This window comes from Lepisma saccharinum, chromosome 24 (genome assembly GCF_977018435.1).
Source record: "Lepisma saccharinum chromosome 24, izLepSacc3.1, whole genome shotgun sequence".
Lineage (NCBI taxonomy): Eukaryota > Metazoa > Arthropoda > Insecta > Zygentoma > Lepismatidae > Lepisma > Lepisma saccharinum.
In genome coordinates, this window is record NC_139252.1 from 44,716,428 (window position 1) to 44,740,366 (window position 23,939).

The 23,939-nt window shown below is 37.3% G+C and overlaps 1 protein-coding gene across 5 annotated transcripts in view; it reads left to right on the plus strand.

The window, feature by feature from the left end:
- gb (solute carrier family 7 member genderblind) overlaps window positions 1–23,939 on the plus strand; it is a 41,578-nt gene that overhangs the window by 2,419 nt on the left and 15,220 nt on the right. For all 5 annotated transcript variants that reach the window (XR_014440638.1, XM_083110282.1, XM_083110284.1 and 2 more), the window contains exons 2-9: window positions 6,322–6,394; window positions 7,870–8,030; window positions 12,241–12,463; window positions 12,857–12,972; window positions 13,482–13,607; window positions 15,387–15,486; window positions 17,249–17,293; window positions 19,170–19,293. Coding sequence is in view for 4 of the 5 variants with exons in the window: in XM_083110282.1 (XP_082966408.1) it covers window positions 7,874–8,030; window positions 12,241–12,463; window positions 12,857–12,972; window positions 13,482–13,607; window positions 15,387–15,486; window positions 17,249–17,293; window positions 19,170–19,293 (891 nt within the window). In the remaining variant the exon portion in view is untranslated. The remainder of the gene's footprint in view (window positions 1–6,321; window positions 6,395–7,869; window positions 8,031–12,240; window positions 12,464–12,856; window positions 12,973–13,481; window positions 13,608–15,386; window positions 15,487–17,248; window positions 17,294–19,169; window positions 19,294–23,939) is intronic.

Genomic DNA, 23,939 nt, shown 5'->3' on the forward strand with positions numbered 1-23,939 from the left:
ATCCGTCAATGGTTCGTGGGGCTATCATGAATGATTTTTAGGGCTATCCGTCAATGGTTTGTTCGAGCTATCGTGAATGGTTTTTTGGGGCTATCCGTCAATGGTTTGTGATGACATAATGAACACGAAAGTAGGTATTTTTTGGTTAAGAAGGTTGAAACACTGCATACCCACTCCAAATCTACAAAACACGGTAAAAATTTACTATCCTTCGGACACCTATAAATTCCTCATTTCGTCAATTTTTGACATTCGTACTTACGTATCAGCTTCGCGGAACATTCCTTAAGGTGTATTGTCGTTTTTTTGATCACAGTAATTGCAATTCTTCATCATTTTCGTTTAAAATTTTCGAGTCGAAATTTCCCACCGATTCCGGGCTCCGCCCCTGGGGTGATTGACCTACCACCCCCAACCGCTAACGTGGCCCCACCTCCACTCCGTTCTGGCTCCCCGGATTTTTCTATAGACTCCCATGTTAAAGGCATGTTAGAAATTGGCCGGAGTCACCTGCCCCCAAATGAGACCTAAACTTTTAAATTTGAAGAAATCTGTTTCCAGGATACGGAAAACTTCCCTGAATTTCACACAAAACACCTTCCCGATGTTAGACAATACTACAGGAACTTATTATGGTAAGTAGTTTCTTCTGTAGAAACGAATAAATCTGTCCGAAGGATAGTAAACTAGTACCCGAACGGTTACCAAACAACCAACTTCACATTGCTGGATGCAACCTTTAGTAAGTTAAGCTAGTTTTTCTTAGTATTTAATGAATTGCTCTCAGTTTGTAGGAACATAACATTTTTTAGGACAGAAAACTTCCTTAATCCAGGGACAAATTACGAGCGCCACAACTACAGCGTTACTTTTGGACTGATGTACGAAGTTTTGTGTATAAGGGTTCCGATTGTTTTATGGTTTTTCTTCAAATTCTCCAAGCAGAAAGACTAATTATCCTAGAATTTTGGAAGTCCTTGTCACACGAAATTTGAACCTTCCTTAAAGTAATTGGCACTGTTTGGATTTCGAGAAAAAGTTATTTATGTTGAAAGAAACAACTTAAAAATTACTGTACTCAAGCATGCTCGCTTCCCATGGACAATGTATTTTCCGCAACAGTAAGTGTCGTAGACTAGTGGGAATGAATATAGGTAATGTACTCCCCTGTGCTTAGCACTACACCATGAAGGTGCATAGGGATCCGGTCGTGAGTGGGTGTGATGTGATCGGCATCACGCCCCTGACTGCCTTTACCCCCCAGGTAGCCATGTCATTCGACGCTGGGTGGACGCCGGGGCCACTTCCAACGTTAGAAAAATTCCCAGATTTGAACCGGCCGGGGAAGTAGAAGTAAATCGGAACCTTAGTAGAATGCATTTAGGGACTTTATTTTAATGCTAAGAGAACGAAACCTGACCTGCCTAACCTAACCACGAAATCATATATTGAACAAAATCTTAAGTAATCGCTAAAATTCTGTAGTATGTGTTAACAGACGTGAATCGAAATCGAACCATGTAAAAATTGCATTTGTAGCATGATGAAATCACAGTAAAACAAAAGGAACTTGGGGCATTTTGTGAAATCTATTTTCTCTTGAAAGTTCATGTTTTTAATGTAATGTCAAAAGTTTTTAGATTGCAGAAAGGTGGATTGGATTGGATTGATTTGTTGTTTTAAGTCCACTTTATGCACAGTAAGGCTAATCGGGACTGGACCTACAGTTTAAATTGGGATCCGAACCACTATGTGCCTCCACTGGGAATCAAACCCGGGACCCCTTGATTACAAGGCGACGACGCTACCACTGCGCCATCGGGGAGGCCGCAGAAAGGTGGACCTCAGAATGTGTTTTGAATTGTGACATTTTTTGACCCAAGGTTCAGTTGTATAGTTCTGATTTAATTATACCACACATTTCCCCTACATGAATCATATTTTTTTATTTCTTTTACCACACACAGAAGAGGGTTACTTGTAGTTGTTGCCCTGTAATTGGTGCACACAGTTCTTCTGTCCCACATATGTATTTTCCAGGAAGCCACCATTTTTTTTATTGTTACCGTGTATGTGGGATATTTCATTTGTGTTGGAAGAAACTGGTGTCATGTCCTGGAGAGGGTGACACCAGTCTGGCTTAGGCCAGGGTAAAAATGAGATTCTCAGGGCAACTAAAACTGATTGATAACTTATTTTATAAGGAGAATGGAAACAACTTGTTTAACCTACTACGGAAGGTACAATGCTCCGTATATTCTTAATTTTTTGGTGGTACATTAGATATATATACATGGTAGTATGTAAGCTGCCGGTTTGTTATTCACAACAAATGTTCCTTTTGAATATATTGCATATATATTAGAAGCTGCTTCTTCTATTTCCTTAATGGATACGTGATAGGCTTCTTCTTCTGTTCACTAATAAGCTTCCCCTCTGTATTTGACTTCTTCTTCATCTATTGGTTAATAGGCTTCTTCTATCAATTAGTTAATAGACTTCTTCTTCTATCAATTGGTTAATAGGCTTCTTCTATCAATTAGTTAATAGACTTCTCCTTCTATCAGTTGGTTAATAGGCTTCTTCTACTAGTCAATATACTTATTCTTCTATTCTATACAAGCAGAGAAAAGGTGTTAATCGAGGGGCACCGCCTGTCCCGTGTTCGACCTCGATCCGGGTCAGCAATAGATGAGCCCCAACGGAAGTGCTTGGGGACCGCCACTGAGTTGGTGCCACGCCGGGGAAAACAACCAAAAAATGTCTAGTAGAAAAGCTCGTTCCTACTAAGATGATAGAGATATAAAATTATAATCACTTTTTAACTTCATTAATCTTTACATACAACAACATATGCCGCACGTGTCGATCATTTCTTTATCCATCCCCATTGTTTATCTCAGTTCATAAAATTATGTAAGCACAATTAATTTCGGTTCTCCCAAACACTTTCATTCAATTCGCGTGTGCAATGTTACTATAATCTGCGATCCTAATATTTCTTCCACGTGCTGCCATCTATGATTCCTTATTTCAATCATTGGCCATATGGTTTAATGTGCGGGTACGTAACACTGGATAACCCAACTTTCAATTGCAGGATATGAGTCTTTTTATTAGGCTACACTTTCAAGAAAGAATTACACAGTTGAAACTTGAAAAATGTAATTGTTTGATGAACAGCTCATAAAAACAAGTTTCCATGTTCTAAAAGGTCTTTGATGTTAAATTTTAGGAGCGATTTTACAATACTGGATACTTCCCCAATTTCGTTAATATTTTACATACTCAATAATTTAGTGATCCTAATCACGAATCTGCAGTTAAAATTTGGCGCTCACGTGTAGAACTTGCAAAATAAGGGGTAAGTTATCGCAACCGACAGTGTACAATTGCTCATTATTTATCGCAAGATTTTGTATTTCAAATACTTAAAGAACGAAATATATATTCCTGATATTACTACGACCCCAAAATTTGAATATGTTTGCCTAATCTAACCTAACCTAACCTTGCCATGCATGGTTTGTGGGGCTATCCATGAATGGTTTGTGGGACTATCCGTGCATGGTTTGTGGGGCTACGCGTGTATGGTTCGTGGGGCTACCCGTGCATCGTCCGAGGGGTTTAATTCTAATTGCGACCAGGCACCATCAAAAAGTGTCAGTTTCATAGCACTTGAGCGACAAATTTTAACACAGAATTGTGATCAAGTGTCCTAAATTAGTGAGTATGCAAAATATGAACGAATGCACCCATATTATTAATATTTACCCAACCGAAACTGACTAAAAAGTGGCTTTTTCCAAGGCAAAACGTACGGAAACGTACATTACTTCCTTCCTTCAAAAGACACCATCTTCCTCACATGAACAACTGACGAACTGAAGGTCTCACTTATCGCACAATACTTTATCAACCTTTTTGTGTACTGAACGTAACATAACGAATAACGGGTCTCACTTATTGCACAACACTTTAGCAACCATCTGAACACAATGTAATGAATTTCAAACGCCACTTGTTCATATCAGAAAACATGGCTTCTTCGTTGTTTATGTATCAACAATCACCATGGTAATTCACAACGTTATTTTACAACTTCTACATGTTAATTTACAATTTTACATGTGACCACCAAATCTTAACTGCAGATACGTCATAAGGACTCCATAATTAGTGAGTATTCAAATTATTAGCGAAATTATGCCCTTTTTTTTGTATTGTAAAATTACAACCTTCTACACGTTATCTTGCAAGTTCCACTCCTGAGTGCCAAATTTTAAGTGCAGATTCGTGATTAAGAGGTCTAAATTAGTGAGTATGTGAAATATGAAAGAAATTGGGAAAGTATCCGGTATTGTAAAATCATACCAAATTTTGGTAACATTATAGTATAGGGGTGACGGATTTCTTCAAATTTACAGGAGAAAGTACTTACGGAAATAATTTTCTGTAACATTGTGGAAGTTTATGAATGTAGTTTTGATCCATTTTAATGTGAATACATATTGTTTTCTGCGAAAATCTCTGTCCGACATGCTGTTTCTGCTGCCGCCATTTGCTTTCTTCACGAGAGCACAATGTTCCGTGTGTTAGATGACGTAACCACATAGTCAGTGTTTCAAACTCGCTGTGTTTTCACTAGAACATGACGTGTCTAGTTTTTTAAATTATTTTTTAAAAACTATGCTTGTCTAACCTAACTTAACCTAACCTAACGGAAAATGTTTTTTGGGGCTAACGTCAATGGTCTGTGAGGTATTAGCATAATTTCAAATCCGGGCACGAAAGTAGTATTTTCCAGTGAACAAGGTTGCAACACTGCATAAATTGACAAAACACTCGCACAACTTGCCATGAACCAGTACGCTATCGCCCACCATAATGTTTTGCAGGCTGTTCATGGAACCTAGAAAGTAGAATCACCACTTTGTTCTTCTTGGGGCAATATGATGCTATCATGAGATCATCTTGAAATCCAAACAAAGTGGAGCAACACACTCGCTGTTTTGTGGCAGTAAACTCTGTCGGCAGCTCTCCTTTGTTCTTTCGCATCGTGCCGACCAGAGTAAGTTTTTTGGCAAGTAGATCCCTTGGAAGAGATACATTGGTGAAGAAATTATGGGACGTGATGTTTCTTCCACTACCTTCGATTTCCTTCACTAAGTCCTCCACTACTCTCTCTACTTGATTTTTCTTCCTATTAACTCCAGCTTCCTTTCCTTTGTAGATTTGAGCCTTCAAAACAGAAGCTGTTTGAGAATCACAAATCAGCCACAGCTTGATTCCGTATTTACCAGATTTCGACGGCATGCACTGTCTAAAAGGGCATCGCCCTCTAAAATTGACCAGTTGTTCGAATACAGTCATGATGCAATCTGGAATGTACCCTTCTCGGAAGTAAACAGTCCAAGTCTCGAATACATCTCTTGTAGGTTCGAGCTTACCTGGAGACGAGACACGAGACCTAAGCTTTCATGTATTTGGTACGCGAGCCATTGTATTTCTTCAATTATACACAAGAACTCGTGAGAATGAACAAATTCGTTCAGAAAGTTCCGGAAAATTGCAGAACCTGTGCTTTGAAACCAACAAACTGAAATAACCAACAATAGTTATGCAGACTATTGTCAACAAACAAAAAAATCCTTTTCTGCAGTATCCGTCTGCAACTTAGGTTATTTGTTTTTCCTGGGTAAACTGAACAGGCAAAGGGTACTGTATACGATTTCAATTAATTGATTTGTTTTATTTTACTTCGCCGTTTGTGCCTCTTGGCTAATTTGCGAAGATGGGGATCAGTGATGAAATTATGAAATTGATGAATGGACATTTACAAAGAACCTTGCGGAGGGGGATTCGAACCCGGGACCATTGACATAGCAGTGTGATGTGCTAATCACTAAGCCACGGGGTCCAGGAATATGCTTTTCAAGGTTGTGACTATCCTTGAAAAGTCACAGAGGCGAAGAGGGATATTTGTGCAGTAGAAGAAATAGGCCTATATATTTAAAAATTAAAATCGGGCCTAAAGGACCCGTCCGTCTGCAACGCGAGTAATACATTTTCTGACCAAAGTTAAAAAATAACCAAAGATTACAATAAATGATTTCAAAGGCCTTCGAAATTGATGAAAAGTCACGGAAGGAGAACACATTCATTTGCGGCATTAAAAAATTAGACAGGTATAAAAATTGAAACCGGGCCTAAAAGACCCGTCCGTCGTTACAGTGGTAAAGTTCAGTTTTGTGTGTCATAGTATTTTAGTAGATGGATGCAATTTCTTGAAATTTACTAATTATGCTTGTAATGTTTCAGGTCCCATATTTATCGTGTGTTGGCTGATGAGAAGCTGTTTTCAATTTTATTGCAAGTGACGCATTTGTATAAGGTAATCTTTTTTATATATATGACAATTATTTTTTGTTACATTAAATTCCAATTCAATATTGATATGGTTCGTACTCATTGAAATAAATATAACAGGTTCTTTTTATGTTTATCTTTTATCCATTGACAGTGAATTTAACCAGTCTCTGTGTAATGCAGTGTGAATGTAAAGGTCCCTGATTCAAACCCTGGCTAAGGCATATCTGTATCTTTGCTGATGGCTCACATTCATCATGAAATGTTAAATAACTGATATGGAATTAGTCTAGTTTTGTGCTGGAGAATTATTGGAACTTGTTCCTGTAATGAATTAACTTTTACTTTTAATAGAAGAATTTAAAGTAGGGGAGGATGAAGTAATAAGATACTTTAAAAAAAAATGACACGAACTGTTTTAAACATGGATTCCTAATACTTTTTGTTATGCACCTTGTACTTGTAAGTCTCCATGAGAAATATATCATCTTATTCCTATTAGAGGACAAATGTAAAAAGTAATTTTTCTTTCGTAAAAAAATGATCAATGAACCTGATTTTGCTCATACTGAAAATGGAAATGTATTTTCCTCAGATTGTTACTTTTCTGTCTCTGAGACACTTCAATGGTATTTAGGTGAAATGTCAGTGCCCATACTGAAAATTGAACCTGGAAACTTGGATGGCAGGTAAATCGATCTCTCAGTATTCTACAACACTGAAGTGGCTTTAAATGCAGGTTGTACAGTAATATGTCATGTTGAGGTGCATCTTGTTGCACATAATTGCATTATATTTTTTTGTATGTTAAATTTTTAGTAGACATATTTTGTATTTGTTTTAAAATGTTCATAAACATAAATTAAACCAATGTTTTTTTTTTGTAACTTACAGTACAAGTGTTACAATACCTAATGAATATTTACCAGACAAACTGAAAATAATATATCATTTATATATACAGAAATAACACAGATCAGGTTTAGACAAAACTGAAAATAATACAGGCACCAGGTTGGTGGTGTTTTTTTCTTTTTTTCTTCCATTCAATTACGGACTAGGAAAACCAGGAATCCAACTAAGATAAAGCTACACTTTGAAATTTAATTTATTAATTAGTACAAGATTGGATTAAAGGTAACTGATTCTGGAGCTGGTGTGACTTTCCCAAACAAGGATCACTGCTAACAGCATGAATAACTATGCAATACATTCTAATATATAGCCAACTCTACCATATCACTGTAGATTTTTAAATTCACATAGCAACATTGCACAAATTTATAATGGCATTTTTATTTTTCTGATTTCATGATACAGAAAACACACAAGCATTAAAAAACACATACTGTATTTGTTATTTATTATAATAGAAAAGTAATAAAATTTTCATAAAGGAACTCAAAATATTAAGGAAAATATTTTTTTAGAACTGAAATTGAAAACCTAGGTGCCATAGCGACCAGACACCCTGTATTTGTAATTTAATCACTTTCTTAGGAAAATGGGCAAGACCGGTGAAAGAGAAGTGGGGTCCCCGACAGAGACTCAGTTGATGACGCCGTGTGGTTCGGAGGAGGCACCAGAGAGAATCCAGCTGAAGAAGGAACTGGGTCTACTGGAAGGAGTAGCAATCATCCTCGGAATTATTTTTGGATCAGGTGAGGAATTGAACTATCTGCTAAATATCTTCTATACAGGGGTGCCCACAGGGGGGATTATCTGCGCCATTGAAATTTGGGGGGGGGGAGTTTTTTTACCTTCAAATAATATAAAATTAAACATTTACTTATCGAAGGGAGGGGGGTGGGAGAAATATCCACCTCCAAAATATTAGGCCCTATTTTACACCTGGGTTCCGGGGGGGATTCTGAATTAAACGTTGGGGGGGGGGCAGTATCCAACCCACTGTCTTAGATTATGGCGGGTATCTTAGTTGGAGGGGGATTGAGCATTAAATTGAAGGGGGTATCCAATTCTTGGGTATTACTATTGCCTTAGACTGTTGGGAAATTCTTGTGTGGAGACTGAGAATTAATTTTTTGGAGGAGACAATATCCACTCTTCTATATCAACAGTAAGTCTAAAATTGGCTTGGAAATTATGGTGGTTAGGATTGAGTACTAAATTTAAAGAGGTAAGTAGGAAGCTTTTGATATAGTGTTAAATCTTACGTTTTCAAGGAATTTTTGTAGTGGAGAGAGAGTTCAAACATTAAATTTCGAAGACTGTATTTAGCGATGTTTTGACCCCGAACGTGCCAGAAGAGAAGCTGGAAAAGACTAATTAATTATCTCAGGATCCTAAGAAAGTATTGACACCCCATTAAAGTAATATTCTTGAAATCCTGGAAAGAGATTGATATAAAAATAGTTTTACTCGCTTCGCTCGCAATAATGTGTTGCAAGATTGAGTCTTTCTTTGGCGCTTTGCTGGTGAATGTGAAGTTTTATACTATAGGTGCATTACAAGACGTAAGCGATATTCTCGATATTCATTAATAACATCGCTTGATGCTTAGTGTTGGTATAGCTACTGCTTAATTTATAGCAGGTGCATCATTTGGAACAAAAATGCATCGAATCCGCATTTCTAACTTCACGTCACAGAAAAAGTTTACTTTAACGAGTTAAATTTGCAATGAGATAAAATCCACGTAATTATTGTTATGGGTTACTAAAATAATTATATTTACCCCAAGAAAACAGGGGGAGGGGGTGAGTTATTTGAAAGAGGAACAGTAATATATTATCGCCCTGAGCTTTACTTTGTGGGGATTACTATATGGTTTGAGTGCGTGAATAATATAATTTGGGGGGGATGCATGACATGATTTTGGGGAGATTGCGCCATTGGCCTTGGGGGGGATGGGCACCTCTGCTTCTATATCACTTTACTCTTAATGACATCCACAATTAATTTAGAGATTTTCCCTTAGTTATACGTGTGAAGTAAAGTTCTCCTGACTTGGTAATTGCAGCTGCTGTTTGATGGGCTTTTGTCTTGATATCCAGTGCATGATTGGAGCTCACCGAATAACACTTGTGAGAAGTGTGCTTGGTTCTTCAATTGTTTTATTTCCTGTCAAACTGTTTTGTTAGTTGAGTTTGAGCCCAACTTCAAAGTCTTCCATATCAAATCATCTGATGATGATCGTTTGGAACAGTTGAAATAGTGTGATAGAAATGGATATGTGCAGAAAAACCAAGATAGTAAGTCAGGTCCTTTGGCCAACGTGAGCCAAACTTTTTTGAAAATTTCTCTCCTTTCAAAAAACCTGTATGATATTCCAAATTCTGACAAATTACAAATGCATAAAATTCCTTCATTCACGTGAATCTTGGTCGGGTTTGCATTTCCTGTTGTATGTGCAATAGTGTCATGGCTACATAAGCACATCACAGATATCTAGACAACAGCAGTGGCAAGCCATACAAAAATTCATGTGAATGTTCAAGGAATTCTAAACAGATGCAATTTTTTAGAATTTGGAATATTAAAGCAGTTTTTCAAAAGTTAGGAATTTTCGAAAATTGGCCAAAGGTCCAGCGAGGCCCTAAAATATGTATATTTTGAAATGGATTATGGTGCCTTTAAATGCTGTAGTGGCGAGTTGACGGAATAATACTCCAAATTCAAACTAACTCCCTGGGGAAGAGTAAAGGCATCCGGAGAATGTTGCTGATCACATCACCTCTGGAAAATGGGCAAGATTGTGAATATACACAGCTCTACATGCTCTCTTATATGCCATCACAGCATGTTGAAATGTGTAGCAGTAGCTTTATTATTAATTTCTTAACACACTACGAGGGTCACTATTTATATTTTGAGCCTAACAATGAAAAAACAGGAATTTGGCATTGAAAACTGCTTTATTGTTTTTCGAAGTATTCTCCTTTATGGTCAATACACTTTTGCTTCGTTCGAACCATTTGTCAAAGCAGTTTTTCCAATCTTCTTGAGACACCTCCATAATATGGTTTTTGAACGCATCAACGGCATCTTCCGCAGACGAAAATCGTTGTCCACGCAATTTATTCTTGACATTCGGGAACAAGAAGAAGTTATTGGGTGCCAAATCAGGACTGTACGGCGGATGACCCATCAATTCGATTTTTTGACTGTTCATAAAGTCGGTTGTTAGACGAGATGTGTGACAGCTGGCATTGTCTTGATGAAGAATGATCCGACAGCGTTTGTTTGTTTTCCGTATTTGACCGAAGACCTCTGGCAAACAAATTGTTGTGTACCATTCCGAGTTGACCGTTCTACGTTCCTCTAAAGGTACATTTGCCACATGATCAGTTTTCCCGAAAAAACAGGCGACCATTTGTTTCGATGTGCTTCGAGCACGAACAACTTTTGTTGGATTGGGTTCATCTTGAAACACCCATACAGTCGACTTCTGTTTACGTTCCGGCTCATGTGCATATATCCATGATTCGTCACCTGTTACAATCTTATATACGTCTTTTGAAGCACCACGATTGTATTTATTGAGCATTTGTTTGTACCAATTGATGCGAGCATCTTTTTGAGTTTTTGTCAAATTGTGTGGGATCCAACGAGAACATACGTTTCTCACAGCTAAATGTTTGCACCAATTGACGCGAGCATCTTTTTGAGTTTTTGTCAAATTGTGTGGGATCCAACGAGAACATACCTTTCTCACAGCTAAATGATCATGTAATATTTTATATATGCTGGTGGAACTAATGCCTATGGTTGCCTCAATCTCACAGTATGTCACATGACGATCTTGCAGTATTAGGTTTTGCACAGCATCAATGTTTTCTTGAACAACAACTGATTTTGGACGACCTTCGCGAATCTCGTTGGTGAGCGAATGGCGGCCACGATTAAATTCGTTATAGCAGCGTTTCACGGTGGCAAAGGATGGGGCTTCATCGCCAAATGTAAAAGTAAGTTGATCGATGCACTCTTGTCTTGATAATCCACGTCGAAAATCGTAAAAAATCATCGCACGAAAATGTTCACGAGTTAATTCCATTTTATTGTTGTTGCGCAATCTCCAAGGCAACATAAACAACACAAATGAAGCTATTGACAAAACATTTGAAGTACGTTACGGTCAATAATGCCAGACGATTCCGTGCAAACGTCAAATCGCACCTAACTTCAATCAGTGTTGCCAAGGCTCAAAATATAAATAGTGGCCCTTGTAACTGTAGGCTGTTTGTTGCCTACCTCCAAGCTTCCAAAACAAAATTTTAGTATTTATGTAAATTTGAAAAACCAATCAATGGTAAGGATATTATGTATGCAAAAGCATAAAATAGGATATGCAAGATTTAAGGGAAGAACCAAGACTTGGAGATATTATGTATGCGAAAGCATAAAATAGCATATGCAAGATTTGAGGGAAGGACAATTGTGCAGATTTCGTATTGCAGATGTTTCTTCTATTAGGATACTGTATCAGTAACATATTATGTAATATGTTATCTGACTGAAGCATAGCATAGCATAGCTGTGTGTATACATAATCTTCCAATGTGATATTTTTCTTTTGAATTTGTTTCTTAGGCTTAAGAAGACCCTGATACACGATCGAAAAGTTACGTGTATAGTGATTTTTATGTAAATAGAACTGCCTTTTTGTAACATGAAAACAAGGCTTAATTGTGTAAGTATACCTGTGGATATGCAGCATAGGTACTACCAATTTTCTATGGCTTTAACTAGGACAATTCTAAGAAAAGTTGGTCATATGCATGCCATGAAAGTTTTTTACTATTATACAGTAAGAACTGTGGTTCATCCATAATATGCAGAGACATGTACTGAACAATTGAGTTTGATTCATATTCATATGTGAGGATACCAAAGTGCTCTGTTGTATTCCAGGTATTTTCATATCTCCGAAGGGAGTCATAAAGGAAGCTGGTTCCGTGGGGCTGACCATTGCAGTGTGGGTGCTGTGTGGCTTCCTCTCTATGATAGGAGCCCTCTGTTACGCCGAGCTGGGGACGTCCATCCTGAAGTCTGGAGGAGACTACGCTTACATACACGAGGCCTTTGGCGGTCTTCCCGCTTTTCTCTATTTGTGGGATGCCAATCTTATTTTTGTGTAAGTTTTGATTTTACCCGTTAGACTTTGCAGCAGTATTCTATGTAGGACTGCTCGTCCCTAGACATGGCTAAAATGTCAATTGCTGTGATAAAAGGTGAGGCTATGTAGGGGTACTCTGCACTCATAAGATCAAAACAACAGAACATTATTAGCCTGTAACATTGCAGTTTCCAGGTATGGGTGTCATGAGGGGAAGGGATGGGGGGAGTTGAACCTGTCACTCAACCACATCTGGATATTGGTATCATTCATTTCAAGAGAGAGAGCCCCAAAAAATGTTTATTTTATTTTCAATCGGTAACTTTGTGCATGTATTAGATGACATTAGTGTGTGTGATGCTTGATTTTTGACTGCAAGTGACCCATGGACTTAATAGATTCATTTTCCAGGCCTACAACTAATGCCATCATGGGACTAACATTTGCTAACTATGTGATTCAGCCATTCTTCCCCACGTGCGACCCTCCGGATGCTGCAAAGAGGATGATAGCTGCTGCAGCTATTTGTGAGTATTACTTTTTTAGTTTTGGTACGTAGAGATAAGTTCCAAAGTGTACAGAGTTTGTGTTCAGATTGTCACTTTCCCACATACGGCACATTCCAAAAAGCATCTTTATAGATTCTAGGCTTAGTGCACCCAAGGTTTGCACCATTATCATGTGTTTGAATGCTGTGTCATTCTGCAACAGTTCATTTAAAAATTAACTCTCTAGACAATTATCTGACATATATTCATTGAATGTACTTTTACCATTTCTCAAACATTTTTGCTTGTTTGATTTGTGATTTTATATAATTGTGACTTTTTCGTACAATTTTGGGTGCTGAATTATTAATTGTAAATTGTGCATACATCACAGGATATCCAGATTCAGGAACATTGTACACTGCATCACTGATATTACTCACAGTGACAAGTAACCATTAAATGCATGGAAAAATTAGGCAGTAAGTTTGTTATGTGCAACATATGATATGACATATTTTCAATTGCAATCTTCATTCTTGTTTTAGGTTTTGTTACTTTCATGAATTGCTTCAATGTTAAAATCACAACAAGGTTGCAGGACATATTCATGTTTGCCAAGATTGCAGCACTTGTAATAATCATCATTGCTGGCCTTAGTTACCTGTTCATGGGTAAGTATGGATATCTTCTGGATGAACTAAAAATACTTTCATGTTATGGAAAGTGCCTCCCTGATGGCGTAGTGGTAACATTGTTGTCTTGTAATCAAGGTGCCCCAGGGTCGATACCTTGTGGATGCACATAGCACAGTGGTTTGCATCCCACTATAAACTGTAGGTCCAGTCCAGATTAGCCTTTCTGTGCATAAAGTGGGCTTAAAACAACAAGTCAATCAATTATGCTTAGGGGAATGAAATATGATGTAGCAAATTAACCTTAAGGCACCGGACCTCTCTCGTACCTGTATTCTCGTTCACGCCGGTACATTTTCAAGCACGCATTTTTCAAACTTGTCACGAGGTACCAAAAAAAAAAAAACGTAACTCAAGAACCAATTATTGTACACAGATGAAATTTGTTTTGTTTTATTTCTTAAAGACAGTGCTTTTAGCGGAGATAAAATTTATACATGTGCCTCCCAATAATTAATATTAAACGAAGAAGTAGTTGATTTTTTAAAAAAATTTGCATACGACCTGCCACCTCAATAGACCGAAGTGAATGAAAAAATGCAGTGTGTGGCGGTGGTACATTCCTATAACCGTGCCAAGTTTTGTGGAAATCAGACTAATGCTTCTCTAGTAAAGAAAATTTAAATATGGAGCAGCAGTGTTGCCAGCTAGGACAATGTCCGGAATTTTGCTTCTAGAGTAGGCCCTATGGATGCTGTATGGACCAAATTTGGAGGGAAACACGACAAAAGAACACACTATGAGGATATGTAATGCATGTGCCGCAACTGGGTTCGGAAATTTTGCATAATTACGGAAAATTTCGATCTTTGGACCTATGCCCTCATTTTTTCTTTGGACCCTTAATTTTCAGATGGTACTTAAAATGTTGCTTTCTGGTACCAATACATAGGTTTTAGCTCAATCCAAGATGAAACTTATAATTAGGGTTCCTCTGTATTAATTTTCCTACCTTTGTCATCGTGTTAACCATTTGTCATGCATGTCATTAGTTATAGTTTTTTATTTCTTGTTTTACTTTGCTCTTCTTGGCTACTTGTGACACTGAAGTTGAATGATGATTAAAAGGAATTGATATATGGACACTCACAAGGAACCTCAAACCTGGAACCTTTTTGTAGTGAGATCATTTGATATCTCCAGGACAAGGTGGTGGCATCATCTGTTAGTGTAGGTTAATATATTTGAACAGGATTCTTTTCATTACCTGTTTATTATGCTTATTAATATTTTTTTAACATACTCTCTTATCCTTATACCATTTCCTGTGTTGTTACTGTTACAATTCACAATACAATTGTAAGTGTTCTTATTGCTGGGAATTGGAGTATATTCATTGGTTGAAAATAGTATCAGCTTAGTGTGTGTTTGTCCCATCATCTATATCATGAATTGATCATTCATCTTGTTCTGCCGGCCCCCATGGGGAGAGTGGTTAGCACGTCGTGCTACGACGCCAGGTTTCTCCTGGTTCGAATCCTGGCCTGGTCATGGGTGTTTGTGAGTGTTCATTCATCAATTTCATCATATCATCACTCATCCCCATCTTCGCAAATTTGCCAAAAAGTTGCACAAAAAGCGAAGTAAAATAAAGCAAATCAATCAATCAGTCATCTTTTTGTCTTGAAACCTTGAAAGGTAGAAGAGTAGTCAAATAATGAAGATTAAAAATCTTGTTTTTCAAACCTGTATGGAATGGTATTGTACTATAAGCCAGTCCAAATAAATCATTAATTGTCTATTTTGTGTAAATTGCAGGCAATACAGAAAACTTTGATGATCCATTTTTTGGAACTGCAACTGACCCAGGGCAGATAGCTGTGTCTTTTTATTCTGGAATATTTTCCTACGCTGGATGGTATGCTTTAATGAATCAAATTTTACAGTTAGGATATTTGTGTGGAAAAAGTGTGATTAAGAGAAAAATGAGCCATGGTTTTACTGTAATTATAGTTTATTTAATGGCTTTTAACATCAGCTTCCATAACTCTGCCATTTTTTTATTATACTTTTGAAAATAAAAAAAAAATCTTGAACACTTAACTTAAAATTGTGTTTCATGTTGGTGACTATAAAATTTACCGAGAATCACTTCTTAATTGATATATGAAACCAGGTATCTGAAATAGGCTTATAAAAAGAGAAACTTCATATTTTAGGAATAATAACAAAAAAAATGTATGTTTCTCTAACTTGCAGAATATTTGTGTCAGCAATGTTATAGATACACAGCCATGCCTATGTCGACATGGGCATATCTGCCCCATCCATTCTTGACATTATACAGTTAAGGCACTTTCTACTGGATCATTAACGCATGTTTGTGGTGAATAAAACCTTTAAATATCAGAACAGGAAATAGACTGAATTTCTGTTCCAAATTCGCTGTTTATAAAAATGTTTTGGGTATTCCAGCATTCTGTGTGACATTGTATGTACGCATTGTTTGCATTATAGAATTATTTCTCTTGTAGTCTACGGTTATTACAAGCATAAAATAGTTTTTTGTTGTGACGTTTCAGAAGAACACACACTCCCTTCATCAGACATTTATTTTTTGTTTGATTAAAGATAAAGTTATACAATGGATGTTGTCAATGTTAAATTGTTGTAATATAGCAACTTATCTGTGAAATTAGCAGTCTTGTTTTATTATTATCTCAGCTAAAAAAATTTTGATCACGAAAAACTGTTTTTATGCTTGTAATAACTGTAGACTAAAAGAGAAATGATAAAATGTAAGGTTTTTAGGCATGCAGTCGGATTAAAATATTCATAATGCACTGATTTCATAGAATTGATGAGGGACTGGGTGGTGTCTGCAAACAAATGCAAGAAACTTGAATATGCTGACATAGTCTGAGGGCATGAAAAGTTAATGAAAATGTGTAATGCATTTGATACTTCAAATATGTTGCAAAGTTTGACTTCATTTGTCTGTGAAACGTATCACTGCAGTTGCCAATAACTTTTGTTGGTGAAGTATGCAGAGTATGTACATTCACAAACATTTAACCCTTAATACAATACGACTTTAAGGCTCTGAAAGACAATAATAATTTCCAGATTCATTCATTTTGTTGTTTATATGAAGTGGGACCATGAATAAATTCTCAAATTTGATTTAGACATTTTACACTTATTACACAAAATAGAAAGTTTTCACCCTAATAGTCATATTCTATTCTTATACTTACCTTCTATCATTTGTTCAGTCCTTTTAAAGGAGTTTATTTTTGTCACATAATAATACAAAGTCCTTGGTTTTGCATATAACAGCAGGATAGTCCAGACTTGAGTAAGTGTTGTGTCAGCAAATAAACCTCAAATTTTGAACGCAAGAGGTTTTTTTTTTTTTTGTTTTTTTTGTACATTTTACATAATTTTGAGACTAAATATGGCAGGAAAATGCTCAGTCTAAGATCTCTTTAAATTAACAAAAAACTGAAAATGCGTGAAAATGTAAAATTGAGGAAAATTTTATAACATTTTGCTATGTTTTGCCCATCAAGATTGAATGTATAATATGGGAAAATATAAAATCTGGGTTCCACTATATTTCTAATGTTTTTATTGGTGTAAATAAATAGGAATAACCACGTGTCTTTCTTCTTTTTCAGGAACTATCTGAACTTCATGACAGAAGAGCTTCGAAATCCATATGTGTGAGTAATAGAAGAGGTTCAAGGTATTATTTCTAAAGTCAAAGAAAAATACTAAACATTAAACCCCCTTCACTTTTAAATTCATGATCTTTCCATTTGCTGTCAAGTCTTACAATTTAATGGTCAAATGTTTACTGGTGTATCATCACCACTTTTTGCACATCTGAAACTTTATACCAAAACCAAGCGTCTGACTTGGTTTTGACTGAAAGCTCCATGGTACACAGGTTATAACTTTCTGTAGGTGTATTTTGTCATTGGCATACTATTGTTTGTACTGGTAAGAGTTCTAAAATTTGTTTTGACCCAGCATCATGAGGAGAATTGGGGGAGACACTTGAAAGCGAGCAGTTTTGAAAGCTAGGAAACAGCAATGCTGGGACTTGACGTGCTGAATCATGTCACCCAGTGAAAACCCACTTGGCAGGGCCTGACCCTCAAAGTTAATATGCAATGAAGTTTTAGATTGTGCATGTACAACTTGCTATCGATTTACTTATTTTTTAAAGTGTATGTAAATTCCGATTTTAAAATATCTGTTAGTTGCTGCTCCTATATTTCTATTGGGTGCAAGTAACATTATCCTGTGAACAAAGCATAATCTCCTCTTTGAACCATTCCGGTTTTTAGTTTTTCATTGTTACAGTAAGAAGAAAGTTAACCAGTATACATTCTGGTTTTCTGGCACTTGTGCATTTTATACTGCACCTTAATCAATTCTTTTTTTCATAAATATGATCTTTCCTCCACTAAAAAAAATTATCGAAGGGAGTTTGTGTGTTTCCCTAAAACATCCTTTGTGATTGCATAGAATATAGTTATCTGATGAAGCAGGAAATATACATATTCTGATGTACTTGTTGATAATTTTTAGATATGCATGACAAAGTAAAAATTCTGTTAAAAATCTTTGTATTGTAAACTTCCAGATATATTTTACACTGGTATAGAGACAGTTTTCACACATGTATGAGAACGAATAAAGAAAGTTATGAGAAAACAAAGCTTCAGAAATGCATTAATATGCTTTATACAGCATTAATCTTGCCAATAGAGCATCAATATGTCTTCTGTGATCAAAATTTTGAGAGAGACATTTGTCAGAATTGAAATGTTGGAATTTTGGGAATTCTGATACCAGTACCGGTATTTCACTTTTTTCTGATATTCTCTTCATCACATTTCTAGTTTATTAGTATATGTTGTATTAAAAATGAATAAATTTGTTAAATAATAAATTATTTACGTACTCAGTTTACATTGATTTACTCTGATAAGCTTACTTTTCATTTTTCTGTACAATTTTTTTTCTCTTGATCGATCTTGCCACACGTCGGGTGGCGAAATCGATCAAGAGAAAAAAATTTGTGTGGAAGAATGAAAAGTAAGCTTATCAGAGTAAATTTCTTAGTTTAATTGGTATTTCTGACACATTTATTTCATACACAATATTTCAATGGTTTCTAGTGGATTTCATTACGGATATTAAGAATATATGCATGGATGACATCTTAGAGAGAAGAAAATTTGCATTAAATTGTACAAAGAGAGGAAAATTTGCATTTGAATTGTTTGCAAATCTTGAAATTTGCATTTAAACTGCATGAAATGTGGAAAATTTGCATGTAAATTGTGTGAAAATAAGCAAATTTGCATTCAAGTTGTATGAAATGAGGGAAATGGGCATTTATTGCATCAGGAGGAAAACTCTCATGCAAATGACATATTGGTAATGGTATGCATCAGGTACCAATGAAGCTTGTAGTTTTATTTTTATAACAGAATTGTAAAATGTGGGAACAGTTTTCAGTTTTGTGTCTTTGTGTAAGGTATGTTGTGTTGAATAGATAAGTAAACTGCCGTGATTCTCTTGTAGGAATCTCCCAAGGGCAATCTACATTTCCCTTCCCCTTGTGACACTGATTTATGTGTTGGCCAACATTTCATATCTCGCTGTTCTCTCCCCCCTAGAAATGGGAGCTTCTGATGCTATTGCAGTGGTGAGTGACTGTCCTGTATTACTAACTCGAGCTTGTAATTGTTTTTTGTCATTATATATTGTTATATATGCAATTGTCAAGCTATTTTTTTATGTTTAACATATGGGGTATTGTGCAATTTATGGATTATATTAGGAATGGGGTCAGAAAAGCATATTAACTGTTAATCCTGTGAGAAGATGCTGTTATCAGAATGGTTGTAAATTTTCAAGAGTACATATATACCTTCCCCAGAAGCCAAACTCATTTAGTACGAGGGTGGATTATTATGTTTCCCACAACAATTTTTTTTTAAGAAAGAAGTTTAATAGGTAAGACAACATAAATTATACACAATGAAACCACATCTTTTAGCTACTTTTTGACATAGGAGCCAAGTCTTTCAACACATTTTTCCCATCGTGGAACTAGTTTCAATATACGCTGTTTGTAGAACTCCGTCATTTGGGAATACAGCCACCTACACACAACCGATTGCATTTCTTCATCGGAATTGAAGCGTTGGCCACCTATGAAAATTCAGTTTATCATGCACGGTATCGCATACTGTACCGTAAGAAATGTTGAAGCGCTCTGACAAGGTTCTCAGATGGATCCGCTGGTCATTGAGAATTGCCTGCTCAATGGCTGTAACATTCCGTTCCGTTGCAGCTGTTACTGGTTGCCCTGAACGTGACAAGTCAACAAGGTTCGCACGGGCTCCTTGAAAAAATGTGCACCACCTGGAGATGTTGCTATGGTCCAAACAGTCTTCCCCATACACGCCCAACATTTCCCTGAGAATTTCACTAGGGTTTTGTCTTTTCGCCACAAGAAACGAACTACAGCTCTTTGCTCTTCACACGTTGAGAACAATAACATGAGCATCATCATTGCTAAGTAGTTCACGCTTCTGCTGCAAAAGTTATACCTGATCAAACTATACATATGTAAAATTTCAACGTCCCAGCCACAATAACATCGCGGGGGAAAAAAATGTTTCGATACTTAATGATCCACCCTCGTATTTATTAGTCATCTCGTGAGATCTCTACTGAGGGTTCTTGGTTCAAGTCATAGTCTTTACAAGTTCCGCTTCATCAATTCATCCTCATCATCGAGATTAGCAAAAGATTCAATGTAATATGCAGGATACTGTAGGTTGGCATTCACCTCTAGTGACACTTCTTTGAGAAATGGGGGAGGGGGTCATTTTTTTTATCCTTAACAGTGCTGTGAAAATTTTGCAACAATATTTTCTGGAATCGTTTAATATGTGAAAAGTACATACATCCAAAATCAATGCAATTTTATAAAAAAACAAGAACATTGTGTGTCATAAAATCGACACATGTTAACTCTAGGGACTGGGTTAAATCTTAGGTTGTGACACACCTGTCATTAGGTGACAAAAATTTCCAGCTTCCTGGAAAATAAAATAACTTTTTGTGTTAGGATATGTTGGGTCTATTGTCTATCCAAACATTTGCTCATGTATATCTGTTGCTTGCAAGAAAAGAAAGAAAAAATAATCAGTGTTTCCAGCTTGAAGTGTGTAGATGCTTCTGTCTATGTTTCTAGTGCTAAATTAGTGCATAATGATATAGAATTAACCATGCATGTGCATTTTAACTCTTGAATTTTTTTTATTACTATTTTTTTTATATAGGGGTGAGGGGCAATTTGTTTGTAGCTTAAGACTTACATTATCAATATTGTATGTAGTGTAGAATGTTGTCATCGTAGACAATTCACTTGAAGTTTAAACATGTGTCCTTCCATTTACTTCTGTGCATCAAATTCTTCCCTTATCAAGCAGTTGTTTTTCAGATTTTTGAATTAAAGCCAAAGTGCTGATATTAGTGGTACTGTACCAATTTCTATTTAGAATGCAACTCAACTATACTGGTTGCATTTGCAGCTGTAGGCTGGGAAACAGCGAATCAGCAATCGTCTGAATTTTCTTTGACTGACATGGGGCATTTTCGAGCCAGAAAACACCGAACGCTGTTGGACGGATGAAACAAATGATCAATAGGTATGCCACATGTTGCCAAACATACTGTAAAGCGACAAGCGACAGAGTTCTCTGACAATCATATCGTCAGCACCAGAAATCAATGGGGGTTAATGGTACAACTACACATGTGGTCCTGCTCAATGAAGTTTCCAAAACGACCACTCACAGGTCAGTATGCAACTGGCAAAACATTAGTAAAGAAAAAAAAAAGTAAAGTGTTCCCCTGTGCATAGCACAACGCCATGAAGGCGTATAGGGGGTGTGGGGGTAACGCCCCACACTTTCTTGATCCGGTCGTGAGTGGGGGTGATGTGATCAGCATCACGCCCCTGACCGCCTTTACCCCCCAGGGTTTCCCCCAGGTACCCATGTTATTCGACGCTGGGTGGGCGCCGGGGCCGCTTCCAACGTTAGAAAAGTTCCCGGATTTGAACCGGCCGGGGATCGAACCCGGGACCTTGAGCATGGTAGTCAGACGCGTTACCGACTGAGCCACCGCGGCCACTGGACAAAACATTAGTTCACTTTGCAACTGAGTTTGGTGACACCCATCGAGCCACACACCCTCGAAGATGATAGGGTGACTGAAAGAGCCAGAAATAGCCATGAAGTTCAGCCACCAGCTGGAAATACGACCAGTATATCGTATAAAGTCTAAGAGCGGGGATCGTAGATAGGCTATGACAGCCTTTAGCCACTCGCTTGTTAGGCGAGAGGAACGTTGTAAAAGGAAAGGGGTAGCTCTGGAGAGCACGTCGACACTTAACTACAAGGGGACTAGCCCCGTAAGTAAGAACACACGGACATATATTTAAACACTACCTTTGACTGAACAGGCAGGGGAAGGAAAGACAAGGAATGTTCGTTACCTGGAGTTCTACGGCGATCTCTTCTTCGCTGGTCCTTGGATCGACGTGGTCCTACTCTGAAACAAAACGGACGAGGGAGCAACTCCGGGCTCCAAACTCTGTACTTTCGCCGACCGATATTCTAACGATAACTTTAACTTCCCGATTGTTCGTTTGCTCCTTTTTCTGAACTTACGATGCCTTTGGAGCTCTCTCGCGTAAACTGCAAACAACTAGACACGGATTTCTTTTGTAATAACTACTTCATCTGACTGACGGAAGACAACTAAGAATGAGATTTTCTCAAGCGACCTATTTATGTGAAATTTGAACTATCGGCCGTTACGACGCTTGCTTCGATCGCGTCCTCTCTCAACGGCAATCCTGAGGAAGAACGCTGATTCCTTATTTCATTTTCTAATGCAATGTCAGCGGAGTTTTTCCAACTCCGCTGAAGGACGCTGTCGCGATGAGCTTTTAAGAAGCTCTTTTTTCAATGCTTCAGCGGGACCCTTTTTATAACGTGATTAGCTTATTTATTTATGATACCCGGGTCCTAGGTTCGATTCACGTCTGCGGCGTGATACGGCACACCGCTCTGGGGCAAAAAATTAGGTTCACGTAGGGAAGTTAATTTTTTGAAAACCTGCTGCTTAAATAAATAATCAAAAATAATTAAAAAAAATGGGCGCGACTATTCATCCTGGAGGGAAGTTAATTTCGTGTGTAGACCTGCTGCCTAAATTGAGAAAAAAAAAAAAATGTCGCGGCTACCCATCCTGTCCAGTCAAGGATAGAAGCAAGTATATTTGAATAAAAACCAGAGAACATACAAAAAGGCAAGAATGGGTATACAACCAAAAAATAAACACAACATAATATCATGCAGAACCTAATTCTAAACCGATGGGTTACATACTGAACCGATTTGCGGTTCGCGAGACTGACGGCGTGCGTCTTACTCTGAAACAAAACGGACGAGGGAGCAACTCCGGGCTCCAAACTCTGTACTTTCGCCGACCGATATTCTAACGATAATTTTAACTTCCCGATTGTTCGTTTGCTCCTTTTTCTGAACTTACGATGCCTTTGGAGCTCTCTCGCGTAAACTGCAAACAACTAGACACGGATTTCTTTTGTAATAACTACTTCATCTGACTGACGGAAGACAACTAAGAATGAGATTTTCTCAAGCGACCTATTTATGTGAAATTTGAACTATCGGCCGTTACGACGCTTGCTTCGATCGCGTCCTCTCTCAACGGCAATCCTGAGGAAGAACGCTGATTCCTTATTTCATTTTCTAATGCAATGTCAGCGGAGTTTTTCCAACTCCGCTGAAGGACGCTGTCGCGATGAGCTTTTAAGAAGCTCTTTTTTCAATGCTTCAGCGGGACCCTTTTTATAACGTGATTAGCTTATTTATTTATGATACCCGGGTCCTAGGTTCGATTCACGTCTGCGGCGTGATACGATATGTATGTAAATCTAGCTTATGAGCACTAGCACTGTGGTGATTTGAATTGCTTGTATTGTTCTGAGGATCTGCTTAATTTACTTCTTTAGACACAACAGTAACTTGTTTAATTTATGTTACATAATTTTAAAACATCCATTTCTCTGTTACTGTGTACGGGAGTTCATTAGCTGCTCCTCACAAGTTGAATCTGTATTTGAAATTTCTAATGAATAGGATTGGACTATGTTGCATAATCTTAATCTATAAAACTATGTTTGCACTTAACTAATGAACATCGACAGTCAAAATTGAAGTTGTTCAATTGTGTTATCCTGAACAG